Here is a 17,275-nt window from a genome sequence, read left to right as displayed (position 1 = left end):
CTAGGCTGGGCCCGAGGCCAGGACACCGCCCTCTGCGGCCGGACGCGGGGGCTGGAGCCCTCTCGCGAGTCTACAAGCGCGGACTCGGGCCCGAGCGCCCCCGCACCTCGCACCGCGCCCCAGCTCCCCCTCGTGGTGCCGCAGTCCGCGCGGCCCCGCCCCCAGCCCCGCCCTCCATTACGTCATCGCGGGCCAAGCCCAAGAGGGGGCGACCCCCCGCTATAAAAGGCTGCGCTGTGGGGCGGCGACTTGTCTCTGCTGCGGAGTCCGCCGGTCGCGCCGCGCGCACAGCTCCGAGGGCCAGCGCCACCACCCCCTCCGCAGCCGGCACCATGCGTGAGATCGTGCACATCCAGGCGGGCCAGTGCGGCAACCAGATCGGCGCCAAGGTGGGCGCGCCGCCGTGCAGGGGCCAGGGAAGGGGAGGCAGTCCCCGAGGGTGCGACCCGGGCGGGGGTGGCGGGACCCCACGATGCGGGCCAGGGCAGGGGCGGGGGGGAGGTGGCGGCGGCTCTCGCCGGCCCCGGTGGCGCATTCTCGGCGGGGCCGCCGGGCGGGCCCAGGAAATCACACAACCTGCCACGATGCGCGCGGCGACGCCGCAGTGGTGTGTGCCTTAATCAAGGCCCTTTGAAATTTCTTCGGACACATCCCTTATGGGAGAGGTAGTCGGCATTTCCCTGGGCGTATTACTCTCTAGAATTTGGATAGGGAGAGCGCTCATATGAATCCAGTGGCCTTATGTGGAATTTAATTTGTATATTTTCCTCTGTAGTTTGAATGAAAAATATGCAGTGTCATTGGGGTGACATGCTAGAGAGACGACTTCTTGGGTTTCAAAGTCGAGGATATTAGATAATTCCCCAAATATGAGCACCATCGACATGATGAGACATCATGTCGGAGTCTGGCTTCCTGTCTGAGAGGCGGCAGGTGACGTCCCGGCTGGCGCTGTGACTGCCGACCACAGTGGGCGAGGCAGGAGCCAGCCTGGTGCAAGGGTGTGGGCGGGCCCTGGACAAGGACGTGGTCTCTTTCACAACCGCCATATTGCCCACCACAACCTCCCCGCCCCCTTTCCTGCTACTAATGCACAATGAAGCCTGTGCCCTCGCCATGCCCAGCTCTACCCACTGTCCCGGGTGGGGATCCCAGACTGCTCCAACCTGTCCTTCCCCACCCACCCCTGGCCGTGGGTAGGGGCGGCAGACTTTATGGACGTCAGTGGTCTAAATCCCCTGTGCCTGGAGGGCTGGGTGGGGTTTGCACCAGGAGACCTGGATCCCTGGAGGCAGTCGAGGGGCGGGTCCAAGTGGTCCTGGTCCTCCCAGGACCCACCCATCAGCTGGGATGTTGTGACATTCAGCCCTGCCTGGGGGCGCTGGCCTCCCCAGCATCCATGGCTTTCCAGAGGAGGGCAGCTGCTGTGCCCACCCTCCGTGCCCTTCCCAGCTTTTCAGTCTGTCGCCATCCTATGGCCAGTGCACTGCGGATTTCCAAGCCCCTCTGCAGCAGCCCCTGGAGGAATGGGGGTGCAGCTCTAGGACTCCTTCACTGGCTGACCACAGTGGCCGCTCTTCCAAGGACATGAGAGGGAGAGAAGGGCCATCCTTACTGAGGTTTAGGATGTCAGCCCATCATGTGATTTTCTTTTTCTTTCTCCCCAGTTTTGGGAGGTGATCAGTGATGAGCATGGGATCGACCCCACTGGCAGTTACCATGGAGACAGTGACTTGCAGCTGGAGAGAATCAACGTGTACTACAATGAAGCTGCTGGTGATTATTTGAATGTTTTTTGCCCAGTCAACCTTGCTTTGCATACTGTGGCAGACAGAATGGATGAGGAACAGATAAATGACAAAGAGATGCTTCTTGCATTTTTTTAAATGTCAACTGCTAAAAAGGACACGTTAGATAGTTCCTCACGACTCCTGCATGTTGGCCATGACTAAGCATGCCATTTTCCCCTCTTCTGAGGCAGAAAAGCACCTCTGTTTGCTCACTTTTGTGTCGGATGCTGGACTTTTCTCTAATGATTCTGCTGTGAAAGGCACATAGGGCACAGCCTTGTCTGTGATGCCTTTGCCAGCTGCACATCTAAGTCCGGCTCTGTTCCCCGCAGGTAACAAGTACGTCCCCCGGGCCATCCTGGTGGACCTGGAGCCGGGCACCATGGACTCCGTCAGGTCTGGGCCATTCGGTCAGATCTTCAGGCCGGACAACTTTGTATTCGGTATGTAGTCGCGATCAGTGGCAGCTGGCTCAGTGAGTCTCCCTTCTCAGCACTGTGCAAATCACTGCTCTTAGGGTTGAATGCCAGGGTGGAGACTGGGAGTCCACAGGGAACCCTGGGTCCTGGCCTAATTCCACCAAATCCTGGGGCAGCCCCTTCTCTGGCCCCTCTCTGGGCAGTTCAAGGAACAGTGTCAGCCTGCAGAGGGCCATATGCCACCCCCCTCCCCCCCACTGCAGAGGAGCCTGTGACCGTGAAGAATACAGAGCAGTGGCTAACCTTGCAGCAGGAGTTAATGGGCTGCTGGTTGATGTCAGAGGACCAGGGCCCGCAGGTGACCATGTCAGGAAGCCAAAGGCCAAAGGCACAGGTTATGACCAGATGTGGGGCCAGTGGTTTGGAGCCCATCTTCTCTTCAGATCATAATGTGCCCTTGCCCTTGCCCATTTATGGTACCTAATGTAAATATTTACAGAAGGTTCCTGTTCCTAATTTTTAAAACCAGTCCAGTTTCGGGATGCCTTGGTTAAGCAGTTTGCCTTCAGCTCAGGTCATGATCCCAGGGTTGTGGGATTGAGCCCTGAGTCGGACCCCCTGCCCAGCAGGGGAGTCTGCTTCTTCCTCCCACTGTGCCACTTCTGTGCTCTCTCTCTAGCTCGATCTCTTTCAAAAACAAAACAAAACAAAAAACCCAGTTGGGTTTTGCTAAACCATCTTGTTGATCAGTTAATAACTGCATCTGGACCAAACTTGCTTTTTATCTCATTAGGATGTCCAGTGTTTTTGAGGATCATTGATGCATAGAAAATTTTCCATAGTCAAAGAAGGGTATCTAAAAGAGATGAGTCTGCAAACTTAAGATTAGTCTACAGTCAGATGCCAGAATTCAGAATTCCTAATGTTTAAGTGTCTAATATTCTCCTTTCCGTCTGGCAGGCCAGAGTGGTGCAGGAAACAACTGGGCAAAGGGTCACTACACAGAGGGAGCCGAACTCGTGGACTCGGTCCTGGACGTGGTGAGGAAGGAGTCAGAGAGCTGTGACTGTCTGCAGGGCTTCCAGCTGACCCACTCGCTGGGGGGCGGCACGGGGTCCGGGATGGGCACGCTGCTCATCAGCAAGATCCGGGAGGAGTACCCAGACCGCATCATGAACACCTTCAGCGTCATGCCCTCCCCCAAGGTGTCCGACACGGTGGTCGAGCCCTACAACGCCACCCTGTCCGTGCACCAGCTGGTGGAGAACACGGATGAAACCTACTCCATCGACAACGAGGCCCTGTACGACATCTGCTTCCGCACCCTGAAACTGACCACCCCCACGTACGGAGACCTCAACCACCTGGTGTCGGCCACCATGAGCGGCGTCACCACCTGCCTGCGCTTCCCCGGCCAGCTGAACGCCGACCTGCGCAAGCTGGCCGTGAACATGGTGCCCTTCCCGCGCCTGCACTTCTTCATGCCCGGCTTCGCCCCCCTGACCAGCCGGGGCAGCCAGCAGTACCGCGCGCTCACGGTGCCCGAGCTCACGCAGCAGATGTTCGACTCCAAGAACATGATGGCCGCCTGCGACCCGCGCCACGGCCGCTACCTGACCGTGGCCGCCATCTTCCGCGGCCGCATGTCCATGAAGGAGGTGGACGAGCAGATGCTCAACGTGCAGAACAAGAACAGCAGCTACTTCGTCGAGTGGATCCCCAACAACGTGAAGACGGCCGTGTGCGACATCCCGCCGCGCGGCCTCAAGATGTCGGCCACCTTCATCGGCAACAGCACGGCCATCCAGGAGCTGTTCAAGCGCATCTCGGAGCAGTTCACGGCCATGTTCCGGCGCAAGGCCTTCCTGCACTGGTACACGGGCGAGGGCATGGATGAGATGGAGTTCACCGAGGCCGAGAGCAACATGAACGACCTGGTGTCCGAGTACCAGCAGTACCAGGACGCCACGGCCGATGAACAGGGGGAGTTCGAGGAGGAGGAGGGCGAGGACGAGGCTTAAGAACTTCTCAGATAAATCGTGCATCTTTAGTGAACTTCTGTTGTCCTCAATCAAGCATGGTCTTTCTATTTGTATACTATGGTGCTCCGTTTTGCTCTGTCAGAAATTCACACTGTTGATGTAATAATGTGGAACTCCTAAAAATTACAGTATTGTCTAAGATATCTATACTAATAAAAAAGCATGTGTCCAAAACTTTGTGGTCTCTTTAATTTCATTTAAGGCAATTCTTACTCTTCCATTGAATGCTTCTTAAATATGTTTCTGGGTTTAATAACTTTAACAAAACTAGGATTTCTGCTTTAATGTTTTTAATTAATATCCTTTCTGCTCTTTTAGGGAAGACAGATGAAGAGACAAATTTTTTCATCTTCACAGGCCCAACATGAAAGTAAAGGAACCCAGGAAATGTGTTGAGTCAATGGAGATTTAAGGACGGAGCAAACCTGTCTACCTTCTTTGCTGTAGTTCCAGCAACTCTTGTGAAAATGTAGTATATCAAGGGCCCTAAGCAAGGACTTTCTTCTCTTTCTCTACTTTGACAATGTGATAAATTGAAGTAAAAAGACCAGTGAATACCTCTCAGATGAAAGGGACAACATAATTCTAGAGTCAAGTTATCTGAAATCACAGTCATAAATACTCCAAAGCCTTCACCTAAGGTTCACTGGAGAGAAAGTGTATCAGAATCAGAATGGTAGAAATTCACGACTCTAATGTTAAAAAAAAAATCAGCTTTAATTTTTGTAGCACTTAGAGCTAGAAAACATTTTACTATGTCATTATTTCTATTTGACCGGGAGCAGTTTGCAGGGAGGTATAGAAAGCATGGGGAGGCAGGTGAGCTGAGAGGGACAGCAGTGTGTTTGTAGGGCAACAGCAGGCTCGAGCCCCACAGTAAGGAATCCCCAGGTGCCTGCTGTTCTCAGGGGCATTTTCCCAGCAAGAAGTCTTCTGCTAACTTATTGAATTCATTTGCGAAACGTAGGTGCAGATTGTGCTTGCCTTCCGGCATCAGATGCAACCTAAGGAAAAAAAAATTTGTGATTAAATGGCACATCATTTAAAACTCTTAAACTTTCTAACAATTGGTGAAAGTCTCAAGTAAAAACCTGCCTGATCTTTTTTTTTTTCATGATGACTACTGGGGAGGAAATGTAAGGTACGCAATATAAACTTTACCTGAATATAGACTTTGAGGGAAAGAGCTGCTTGGGGCATTTACAGCCAAATTGGGGTTGACTTAACAGAGCACACACATTGTATTTGGAATTTGGAACTGTATCATGTAGCAAATGGTTTGACTTTAAATCTGAGAGTAGGGGATGTGATTTGGTTATTACCAAAGAGGGGAAACCCCATTTTAATAAGGTTGATTTTAAGAGAGAAGGCTGGAGAGCCAAGAAAAATATGAAACATCCAGAATCCACTGGATTGTAACAGGTGAGCTTCCTCGGATATCCTAGAGTGAAAGCCCAGATCAGAAACTGCAGCCCCCAGCAGCCTGCCATTTAAGGTTCAGAATCACCCTGTCACTTTTGCGGGATTGAAGAAGTTTCAATAGAAGCCACAGACAAAGGGCAAGTAAGTGTTCCTGGGGCCCGTGAGGGCAGCTGGGGCCGGCCTCAGCAACTCTTTGTTCTGCAGCTGTCACAACATGTCTTGTGGCAAACCTCACTGTGCTCATAAGACTTCTTTCATAAGCTTTTGGTCAAATGAGGCTGGTTTGCAATTTCTTGAATATAGGCAGTCTTCTTTGAGTTCTATGTTTTATTTATTGGCTATAAAAGTGCAGAAACAAAGTGTTCATCAAAGCTTTTAAGATATAGGCACAAGTTCAAGCTGTTTTGTCTATAATAACATGGGACATTAAACGGATCCTATTGGGGCAAATGCCAGTTACTATACCGCCGAGTTCTGACTTTTCAACAACGGGGGGTTGAGAGCGCTAAGAACTTCAGGGAGGATTTGTAGGGTAAAGGAGCTGGGGGAATCGAGCTGTCCTTGTACAATGTCGGGCCCCCTGTAACTCAACCACGTGGGGTGTGGGGTAGGGGTACCTAGACACATGTGATTATCTACTTGAAAGAAGGATATATTGTTGGCATTTTCTGAGGCCCCTGGAAAAGCTAATAATGCCAATAATAATGGCCAGAACATTCCAAATTCAATTTTAATGTTGTTCAGGAAAAAAAAGGATCAGCCACACCAACCCCAAAGACAGGATCCCAGTTGCCCTACATAAGGAGCAAGGCTGGTAGGGATACTCAGGGCCTCCACTCTTAGAAGGCAGAAAATAAGCAACTGTCAAGGATACCGAGAGCTCACAGAAGGACAGGTTTAGGCTAAACTGTGTCCCCTAATGTGTGCTAAGCTGAACTTTGAAGCAGAGGGACCCTGACCTGCCAAAGCTGGACATCCTCTTTGTGGGTAGTCAAGCTGATTATCACAGGTCCCACCGTATTTCTACAATTTGCTCAGATTCCCAACAAGGAAGGAGAGATACCAGTTGTGCCTCTTCTTTTTAGCCTCAGTGTACCTGCACTATTCCTATGGTAATCTCTAGGTCTTAGGGAAATAAAAACTAGGTCCCCTTCATTAAAAATATGGGAGGCCCATTTTTGGGCATCTACATTTAGAACTGCAATGGACTGGAGATGGATGGATGGATGGATGGATGGAAGGATGGACGGATGGACGGGGCTATAAAGAAAATTCCTCTTCTCCTTGATATGTTTTGGGGGTCCTCAGCATATCCTCATTCTTAAGGTCTGGCACAGGATTCACTATACTTAAAACCTGTCATGTGTTCCTCTTCAGGAACAGTCCCCTGGACAAGCTGTCAGGGCAATTTAGCGATGTACTGCTGAGGTAGATTCCTACCCAAAAAACAAAAGGAACTAATCACATGCTCCATGGAGGGTGGCTTTCAAACAATCGCATTTTCCAGGAAAAGTAGTAGCAAGTCCCCCACCATCAGACACATGGTGCAACTGGAAATGTAGGGGCCTCCGTGGGGGCAAATACAAATTCTTATTTCCTGGGGCAGTTTCCTGCCTGCATTTGGCATCTTCAGAAGAAGAGATTTGATTCTAGATCTTCTGAGGAACTAAAATGCGTCTGACCCTACAATGTAAATTCGATGGTCACTTTACCTGGGCTTGGGAAGGGTCCTCCTAGGTTGCTCCTTACAGATGAGGTGGCCAAGGACAAACACGCTGACGGCACCATACATCCTTTCCTTCCTCAGTCTAACCCTTGACAGCTTTCAAATTAAGCTGTGGGAGCTACAGACAGGAGCAGCCCCTAAGTAACGTGCCATAGCATTTTTTTCCTTCATTTTCGATGTGATAAAACTCTAGTGGTATCTGAACCCATCAAGCTGCTAGTCCAGTCTGCAAGCATTTTTGTTTTAGTTGCAAACCAAAGTGGGCTGTGGGTTCTTTGTACCTCGATTTCTTCCACGGTGACAACTGGACAGTCATGTCGCTAACAGGGAGGCCTGGTCACTTTTAGACATTCCTTCCAAGCCTATCCAGACCTGGTTGCTAACAGCATCCATTTTTAATTCTTCATTCTCGGGGAACCTGGGTGGCTTAGTTGGTTAAGCATCCGACTCTTAATTTTGGCTCAGCTCATGATCTCAGGGTCGTGAGATAGAGCCCTGTGTCAGGCTCCACGCTGGGCATGGAGCCTGCTTGGAATTTTCTTTCCCCTTTTTCCCTCTGCCCCTCCCGCACATGTCACACTCTAAATAAACAAACAAACACATAATTAAATAAATATTCTTAATTCTCTGTTCTTTTCAGAAAGCTCATCTAAGGAAAGGGTAATAGTGGATAGGCCACAATCCCCCGCAAGCTGGTAAAAAGGGCGTGTAGAGCATAGCCTCCCAGCCTGTGTCCTCTCCAGCAGGCTCTCCCCCTTGGCCTGAGAGCCCAGCAGATGTTTGGGAAAGGGAAGTAGACTTCTGAGAAGTTTCTTCTCTCAAATGCAACTAATGTCTCAAGCATTAGAAAGAAACCAAACCGTCTCAGCGGCTGCTTTTCTGGCAATGGCATGTCTCGGAGGGGGACACCTCTGAGCTGTCCTGGTCTGCCAGACTGATGCTTTTAACTCGCATACGGAGAAGCAAGCCTGGCCAAACCTGTGGGATGGCAGGGGCCACACTGGGGCCTTCCAACTGGACTGAGAGCTCAGAGTCACAGGAGAATGTAATTGAAGGCTGTACCACAGGGTTAAAGGCATGGGCTGTATGGGGTCAGGACATGTCCAGTCTGATCAATGTGGGATTCAGGCTAGCAAGTTATTTCATCTCCCTGAGTTACTTTCTCATCTGGAAAAGGGGGGGGCAAGAAACAGCGTCTAACCCCACAGGATGATTCCGGACAAAATGATAAAATGCACATAAAGCACAATGTATGGGATCTCTGGGCACACGGTGAACAATAATTGTTTTTTATTATTTGGTTATTCTATTTGAGTCACATTTTACAATATGCAAAAATCCTCACAATGGTCTTCATTCTGGATGAATGAAATGCTCTGACTTGGGATCATAATTTATTTACGTTTGGCTGAAATAATCCACTCCAAGTGGAAGATTCTCAAGAGAGGTTTTACAAATGTCCTGGGTAAGATTTGTCCAGAAAGGCCACTCTCTCTAAAGTACTCAGGACTCAGCTTTGCAAGGATGAGGCTAATCCTGTTTGGTGTCTGTCCCTTCAACCACAGCAGCAAGCAGCTAGGGATGAGGAACTAGAAGCAGTACTGGGAGGACGAAGGGATGGGGAGAGGTAGAGAAAAAGTCACACGGAAACACTGGCTCTCTCTGGTTCCCAGGCCTTCGGTCACACTGGAACTGCACCATCGGCTCTCCTGGGACTCCAGCTTGCTAATGTTCCAGCTGGCCCATAAAATAAATCAACCCCCGTGTGCATATGTATCTGTCGTGTATATTCTATTGGTTCTGTTTCTCTGGAGAACACTAATACCCCCCTACACCTATCCTGACAACGGTCTGGAAGTCGGGTCAGAGAGCAGCTTGCCACTGACCTCCTATTAGGCAACAGCCCAGCTGCCTCTTGGGACCCCGGATCACCTGCACCCGCCCCAGCGTTCCAGGCACGGAAGTGGCAGCTACCGTGTATTGAGCTTTTACTAAATCTACAAAATATTCTGAAATGGTAGGTATCATCCCCATCTTACACACACGGAAACAGAAACACAGAAATACGTGCACACTGCTGAAGGGCACACTTAGGGACAGCGACAGCACTCAAACCCAGGTCCGTCGGAGTCCCTGCCCATGCTCTTAACCTCCACTGCGAACGCTGATCAGGATCCCAACGGACCAAGCCAGCTCTCCAGGCGAGACTCCATTTCCCACTGCTCCCTGTTAGTTCACACTGAACCCTTGGCACCAAGTCTTTGCACATGTGGACTTCACCTCTCATTCTTTGCAACCTGATCTGGCTTTCTGGCCCGGGCCCCAGAGCACGAAGCTGGACACCACACCACACTTTTTGGGACTGAGTCACCGGTCAATGGCCTCTGTGTGCCTCTCATGTTCTCTTTCTTTCAAAATGTACTAAGCACTTTAAAATGCACTAAACCACATCCTGGGACCGGTGTTGACATGCTCAATAGGAGGAAAATTAAATTCATATGCTCACAACTGTTAAAGAGGACCGTGAGGTCTCCAAACGATGAGTAACTGGAGGAGGAAACATCTGAGTGGCTACTGGAGGGATGAGTGCACTTGGCCGGGCAATGGCCGGGGTGGCGGGGGAAGGGTGGAGGGGAGGGCTGTGGACAGGGGTTCCAGGCATGGTGCTGGTCATCTGCAGCCGGGTCTAGAACTGGGTCCTGGTCTCCCATTCCTGAGATCTGAGCACCTCCACAGAAACACAGGCTCATGCACTGAATTACATGTCCTGTAAATCCATATGTTGAAGTCCTAACCCCCAGCCCCCCAGAGTGTGACCTTATTTGGATATAAGATCTTTCCAGAGGTGACTAATGAGATCATATGGGTGGGACCTAATCCAATGGCACTGATGTCCTTATAAGAAGAGGACTATTTATAAGCCAAGGAAAGAAGCCTAAGCAGAAATCAGCCCTGCTGATACCTCGATCTCAGACTTAGAGCCTCTAGAACTGAGAGAGGGAATACATTTCTACTGTTTAAGCCACTCGACGTGTGATATTTATTACAGTGGCACTTGCTGACCCCTACACAGAGTGACACACACGTGGCTTGGCCAGCTGTGAAGTCACATCGTCTTCTGAGCTGACTCAGCCCCAGGACCTCCCAAGGCTTATCTGCTGCAACCCCAAAGGGTCTCCTGGTTGCCAGCCTCAGCTCAGTGCAAATCCTCTGAACATGAGCTGGGGCTGGCCTTGACGGTGATGCCCCCGAAGCAGCCAGCTAGCCAAGAAGGTGGAGGGCAGCCTCAGGGCTTTGCAGTCTAGGAGGGAGGGCCAGATGAGCAGAGAAGGCACAGGGGCTGCAATCAGAGGGGCAGGGGCTCACCCCCCAACCCCGGCTCTAATCAGAGTCACTCTTATTTTGTGTGTTATGTCTTGGACTTCTGCATCAGAGTTTGTTAGGAGGAAGGGCTCAGCTGCCTAAAAGCAAACTTTAAAACCACTGAACTTGAATGACTGTGAAGGTCTCTTCGTGTCTAAGAGACTCTACCATTGTTCCTCACAAAGAGAAAAAAGAGAGACAAATTAACACAAGCCTGTTCGGCAGGCCTGAACAACCCCACCCTTCAGTTGGCCTCCTTCTCAGGAGAGAAAGGCATTTGTCTCATATGTGATTATCTATTTGTCGGTAGAATCTTTGAAGGGATAGACCGTATCCTTAAGTTTAATTATAAATGTACCTGGTAAGGTAATGAAATACCCAGTTCATTGAAAACTTGCCACTCTACCTCGCTTTCCTATTGTCATGGGACCTGTGGTACTGAATCTCATGAGGACTTGGTGTTCAAGGCATCTACCTCCTTCTTCTGGGGTCCAAAATAAACCACCCATGTTCTAGGTGGGTTCTGACCCATTTTAGCACAGGAAGGCAGCAGGTGTAAAATGCAAGCCAGTTTGAGACAATTGTTGCCAAGAGCACTTTACCGTCCACTCATTTGTTCCAAAAGATCCTGCTCTAAGAAAATGATCTTCCACAAAATAGTCTCCTGAAATAATTAACATCTGAATGGGAAGGGGCTATTTTTTTCCCATATTGATATATTCTGTTGCTAGGAGATGGGTTTGGAACAGAATTCCTAAATTAAACTTCCTTGCAGACTGACTTTTATTGAATTTGGCTCTCTAAGAGAACACACTGCATTTATCATGAGCGTCAGTGTGCAAAAACCTGTCATTTCTGAAGCTAGAAGACAATTAACCAGGTCAGCAAGTATATAATCCAGGCATCTTACCATCGTATGAAAATACGAGCATGTTTATGAGAGGCAGCTGCACTGTGGGGGGAAAGTGCTATATTAGGAGGGGAAAACATCTAGGATTTGTCATTTACTAGCTATGCAACCTTGGAAGATTACTTATCTCAACCTTGATTTTCTCATCTATATATGGGGACTATATTTTTTTCGTACGTTTGTTCTGAAGTGTAGTTAGATATTGTACACAGAGGAATATTACTCAACCATTAAAAAAAACCCCTGAAATCCTGTCATTTGTAACATGGATAATGCTAAGTGAAATCAATCCATCAGAGAAAGACAAATACCACAGTATTTCACTCATATGTGGAATTTAAGAAACAAACAAGCAAAGAGGGGAAAAAAGAGACAAACCAAGAAGTGGACTCTTAACTATAGAGGAAAAAACGGATGGTTAGCAGAGCGGAGGTGGGGGGATGGGCGAAATAGGTGATGGGGATGAAGGGGACACTTAATCATGACCAGCCCCGAGTAACATATATAATTGTTGAATCACTACACTGTATACCTGGAACTAATATAACACTGTATGTTAACTACATTGGAATTTAAAAAAACAAAACAAAACAGTAGTGGAACTGTTTTCTGAGTCTGATTTCCCTACCAGATCGTTTGAGCTCTCAGGAGAGGGATAGGCAGTGCTGGCCCAAGGTAGGCATCAGAAATCAGCTCATGGAGGGAAAGGGGAAAAGGAGGGAGGCAGAGAGGAAGGAAAGGAGAAAAGGAGGGAGGAAGGGAGAGAGGATTTTCTTAAGTCATTAATAAAGCCAATTTCAAAAGAATTCCATAGAATTCTAAAGATGGCCAGAATAATGACAGTATCCCTGGAACTGATACATAGTTTCTAAAGGGCTCAAGGCTCACTTGGGTGTTGATCCTCTGGCATGTTTGGTTTAAAAAAAAAAAAAAAAAAGAAAAAGGTCACTATCCCCCGGTCACACTTCACTTTCTCCTCTCCTTCAGGGTATGCATCCACTGCGTGGAAAGGAAATACCAAATTTATTCAACTTTAAATTTTCATCTCTATATAAGTACCAGCAAAAGCTGGTCCTGCATCTGCCAAAGTATTTAAAATATAAATTTTTGTTCCACACAAAAATGCATGGGACTGAAGAACAGAATTTCTGCTGACATATATAATAAGCTTCTTCAGTGTCCAAGGCTGGTTGGCAGAAACAAGAATGCAAAGAGCAAGTAACATGTATCTGGCGTCTAATCGAGTGAGCCACCAACATGGCTTGGTATATGTTGGTGTTTTGTGATTCTGAATACAGGCTTCCCATCTGATGTGTACATATTTAAGGATGAAACAACACGAGACGTTTACAACATATTTTTAAGTGGAAAAAAAGCAGGATTCAGAGTTGAATACAGAATAGAATTATATTTATGCTTTAAAAATACTAGAAAGTAGAACCACATTAAAATTGCTAATAGCAGGGGGCACCTGGGTGGCTCAGCTGGTTAAGGGTCTGACTTTTGCTCAGGTTCTGATCCCAGGCTCCCTGCTCAGCAGGAAGTCTGCTTCTCTTTCTGCCCCCTGCCCCTCGCTTGTGTGCTCTCTCTCAAATAAATAAATAAAATCTTTAAAAAATGCTAATAGCAGAATTATTTAAATGGGTGGCAAGCAGCAGGCAATTTGTTTTCTTCTTTTGATTTTACACATTTTTCTTTCCTCGGGAGATAGTACTTTTATAATGATAAACCCATCTGAAAATCCCCAAATTATATAAAACTGTTTTAGTTAACACTGATAGCTAGAAATCTAAACTGTCTGCAGTGTTACAGAACTTAGTACCTATTAGCACATTTGTCTTCCTGGAAACTGTAAGATGTTCATCTAAGAATTCTTTTCCTTTTGTTTCTGGTTACCCACAGATCCTGGCTCCTTGTGCCCCTGTGTTTTCCTGGAACCCTAAATGGAAGAGTATTATTTACTGATTTTGGCAAACTGGGAAGGGGGGGGACCTTAAAAACCCCCAACCTGGGGGCACCTGTGTGGCTCAGTTGGTTAAGCGTCTGCCTTTGGCTGAGGTCCTCCTTGCAGCGTCCTGGGATCCAGCACCATATCAGGCTCCTTGCTCAGCAGGGAGCCTGCTTCTCCCTCCTGCTGCTTCCCTTGCTTCTGTGCTTGCTCACTCTGTCTCTCATGAATAAATAAAATCTTAAAAAAAAAAAAAATCCCCACCCCAAAGGTTTCCTTGAATCCTTCCACAGCTCCCTCCATGCATGCACGTCCTCAGGTTCCAGGCAGAGCTCTGGGGCAGGGACCACACTTACCGCGACCCTCTCACGTGCTTGTGTATGAAGTCGGCGTGGAACCGTGGGACCAGCGGATCCTTCTCCCCGTGCACAATCAAGGTGGGGCACTGAACCAGCGACAGCAAGTGTCCACAGATATTCCCTGCGAGACAAACAGCACTGAGACTCTGCTTCCCTGTGACCATCCCGCAAGAGGAGTCAGAGGAGCAACAGAGAGCTGGGGCTCATCCTGCCTCCCTCTGGACCTTGGTGCCCCGTCCCTAAAAGAGGTGGTCTGCATTAGACAGGGTCTGAGGGGTCTTCTAGCTCTCACGATCTGTGGGCCTCCTTTTCTGGTTCTCTGCTTGGTTTCTTTCTTTTTTCCCCTTGGAAAGCTCTACTAGTAAACAAGCAGTTTTGCCTGATTATATGCATAATGCATGCAGAACAGGAAAATAAACAAACAAAACCCCCACAACTCTTTCTATTATGGAGAGCAGTCCCCATTTTGCAAAAGGAAGGCAGATAGATGCCTGCCATCTGAAAAAGTTTTCCCTTGAGGGGCACCTGGGTGGCTCAGTAGGTTAAGCCTCTGCCTTCGGCTCAGGTCATGAGCTCGGGGTCCTGGGATCAAGACCCGCATTGGGCTCTCTGCTCAGCAGGGAGCCTGCTTCCCATCCTCTCTCTCTGCCTCTCTGCCTACTTGTGATCTTTGTCTGTCAAATAAATAAATAAAATCTTAAAAAAAAAAAAAAAAAAGCTTTCCCTTGAAATAATGTCCTAAGTGGTCCTTGGGGCTCCAGGCCAGCCCTCAAGAGCTTCTTCACCTCCTGGGAAGTTATAATTTACACACAGCAAATGGGCTTCTCTTCATTCCTTCTGCCTCTATGATGTTCCTGACTGACCAACTCTGGGGACGATAGGGCCCTCCCCTCCATTTGTAACAACATTTCTAAGGCTGATGAGGAACAACCCGGCTCCGGTCCATCTTGCTGTTTCCTGGCTGGGAAATCTTAGTGGTTCCTCAGGGATGAGTTTCAGCCTCCTCCCTGGTCAAAGAGGGGATAGTTCTAGTTCTCGGCAGTGGCCATGAGGCCAAAAAGAGATGTCTTATCTACAGTTCTGGGCAGCGGGCAGGTACTCCATAAAGGGAGCTCCTTCCTCCTCTGCCTCTTCCCGGGGGTCACCGGGGCCCTGAGAAAGCTGGAAGCCAGCTCACTGGGGTGCTGCCCAGGCACCTGGCCTGTCCCTCCCCCTCAGCGGCCGGGGCAGGGGGCACTGCCTGCTGAATGAGAAGATGATGGGTTGGCCTGAGAAACACTTCTCTAGGACTCAGAAGCTGCCCTCTTCTGTCCCTGGGATGACACACACCGGCTAACTGGATGCTCAGAGGACAGAGAGAGCGGTCATCGCTGAGCACTATGGGTCAGACACTGTTCACGTGCTTTGATGCTCACGAAACACGGCCTTCCCTGCTTTAGTTCACTGGGTCTGTACAACTATGGGCAGGCCCAGTACTTTTATAATAAGGGTCCTAATAACCTTTTATCAAGTGCTGACCCTGTACTTGGTAGGGCACCACAGCTGAATGTGCAGAAGCCCATTTGGTCCTTACAGCACCTTACGGGGTAGTTATTAGCTTCGATTCACAGACAGGGCATGGCAGCTTGAAGAAGCGGAGGAGTCTGCCCATCACTCTGATGCAAACAAGCAGCGAGGCCAGAACTCACACCCAGGCCTGTCTGACTCCTTAACCCCTACGCTAAACTGAGCATCCAAGAATGTTCCAAGAATAATTTCAAACAATTACAAAAAAAGGGCTCCTATCAAATTAACATGTGGAGGGGGAGAGAAACAGTTTATTCACAAACTTGCTGCAAGATCATTTATATACCGCTAGCTTCTCTATGTTTTGACATATTTCCCCTTTCTCTCTTAAAAAAAAAAACAAAACTGTATTTGATTTTTTAAAAATTTCAGGTTTACAGCATAATTGAGTGGAGGGTTCAGGGCTCTCCCCTGTCCCCCAGCTCCCCACATGCATAGCCTTCCCCACTATCAACACCACCCACCGGAGTGGGACATTTTTATAACTGATGAACCTGCATGGACACGTCATTGTCCCCCAGAGTTTGGAGTTTATGTTGGGGTTCACTCCTGGTGGTTTCACGTTCTGTGGGTTTGGCCAAGTGTGTAGTGACATGTAGCCATCACTATGGGATCACAGAGTGTCTTCCGATCCCTGAAACTTCTGTTTTGGACATTCTAACAGGTGAGTACTGGGATCTTATTATTTGACTTGTCTTTTAATGAGGTTCTTTTCTCACTGTTCAATTTTAAGAGTCTGTGTACATTTGGATAACAGTGCTTCCCGAGACACACCTTTTGCCAATATTTTCTCCCAGTCTGTGGCCTGTCTTCTCATACTCTTGACAGGCTCTTTTGTAGAAGGGACACTTTAAATTTTAACAAACATAGGACATATTTTTGAGCTGCTGATTTAATTCTGCTTCTACCCTTGAGTCTTCCTACCCCTTCCGCTCCCCAGTCAGGAAAGCATAAAAGTTTACATTTCAAAAATTTGCCTTCTTTAATGGAGGACTGTCTTAGACATTTTTTATGGCATTTTTTTTTTTGTTTCAAGAGCTGAGGGAGACACATTTTTCAAAGACCTATTTCCACGGTTGGGTACTGCCCTGGAACAGGACATATTTGCTGTTTTGAACTTGAACCAGTAAAGTAACATTTCCAAATGTCCTTTTCATTGTGAAAGTTTTGACAGGTGACTCACTCTGGAAATGATTACCTAATAGATCAAACAGGTCCTTCAGCAGTCGCCATTTTGTCACCAATGTGCTCCCAGGTTCGATCTTAGCTCCCCCCTTTTCTTTCAGCAGTTACAATAGAAGAGTGAGAGATAAGCACTGTAAAACTACTGAAAAACACACTTTACTTCAGAATTTCTCTGAAATGATGTCAGTTCTTCCTGCTACTGGAAATCGTTCTAATTTTTCAGCTGAAGACAGGGAGTTACAGTCACATAACTAAGTCCTGAAGGTGGGAAATAAACTGAACGTTCTTCCTCAGGCTAATTCTGCTGGGGCTGAAGGTCATGACACAAAGGCCCTTCTTTTTTGTCCTGGGAAGAGAGGAGACAGCAGGGTAATGGGTCTAAATGTGAAAAAAAAAAAAAAAAAAATGGAGTACGCACGACAGCGTGTTTGCTTTCTGATGACCCACTCCAGAATGAGAAAGAAACAAATGCTATTTGAGGCTTCTGGAGAATTAGTCTGTCATCACACACACAAAGGATCAGAAGGAGAAAGGAACAGTCTGCT

The 17,275-nt window shown here is 48.2% G+C and overlaps 2 protein-coding genes across 2 annotated transcripts in view; one reads left to right on the top strand and one right to left on the bottom strand.

Annotated features, from left to right (window-relative positions):
* The first annotated feature begins 242 nt into the window (after positions 1–242).
* TUBB2A (tubulin beta 2A class IIa) lies at positions 243–4,425 on the top strand. Its single transcript, XM_046004089.1, has 4 exons — positions 243–389; positions 1,668–1,776; positions 2,123–2,233; positions 3,170–4,425. The coding sequence occupies exons 1-4, from the start codon at positions 333–335 to the stop codon at positions 4,228–4,230; spliced, it is 1,338 nt and encodes a 445-aa protein (XP_045860045.1). The 5' UTR covers positions 243–332; the 3' UTR covers positions 4,231–4,425.
* A 524-nt stretch (positions 4,426–4,949) lies between these two features.
* BPHL (biphenyl hydrolase like) overlaps positions 4,950–17,275 on the bottom strand; it is a 36,369-nt gene continuing 24,043 nt past the window's right edge. The window contains exons 6-7 of the mRNA XM_046004090.1: positions 13,977–14,100; positions 4,950–5,255 (exon numbers count right to left, since the gene is read on the bottom strand). Of these exons, the coding sequence (XP_045860046.1) occupies positions 5,156–5,255; positions 13,977–14,100 (224 nt within the window). The 3' untranslated portion in view covers positions 4,950–5,155. The remainder of the gene's footprint in view (positions 5,256–13,976; positions 14,101–17,275) is intronic.

Source organism: Meles meles, chromosome 5 (assembly GCF_922984935.1).
Source record: "Meles meles chromosome 5, mMelMel3.1 paternal haplotype, whole genome shotgun sequence".
Classification (NCBI taxonomy): Eukaryota; Metazoa; Chordata; class Mammalia; order Carnivora; family Mustelidae; genus Meles; species Meles meles.
This window is presented reverse-complemented; position numbering and strand designations above follow the sequence as displayed.

Bases quoted from the DNA above. Each gene is read 5' to 3' on its own strand.
- TUBB2A (XM_046004089.1), top strand. From the start codon at position 333: ATGCGTGAGATCGTGCACATCCAGGCGGGCCAGTGCGGCAACCAGATC. The intron at 390-1,667 runs GTGGGCGCGCCG...CTTTCTCCCCAG, and splicing joins GCAACCAGATCGGCGCCAAG to TTTTGGGAGGTGATCAGTGA. The intron at 1,777-2,122 runs GTGATTATTTGA...TGTTCCCCGCAG, and splicing joins GTACTACAATGAAGCTGCTG to GTAACAAGTACGTCCCCCGG.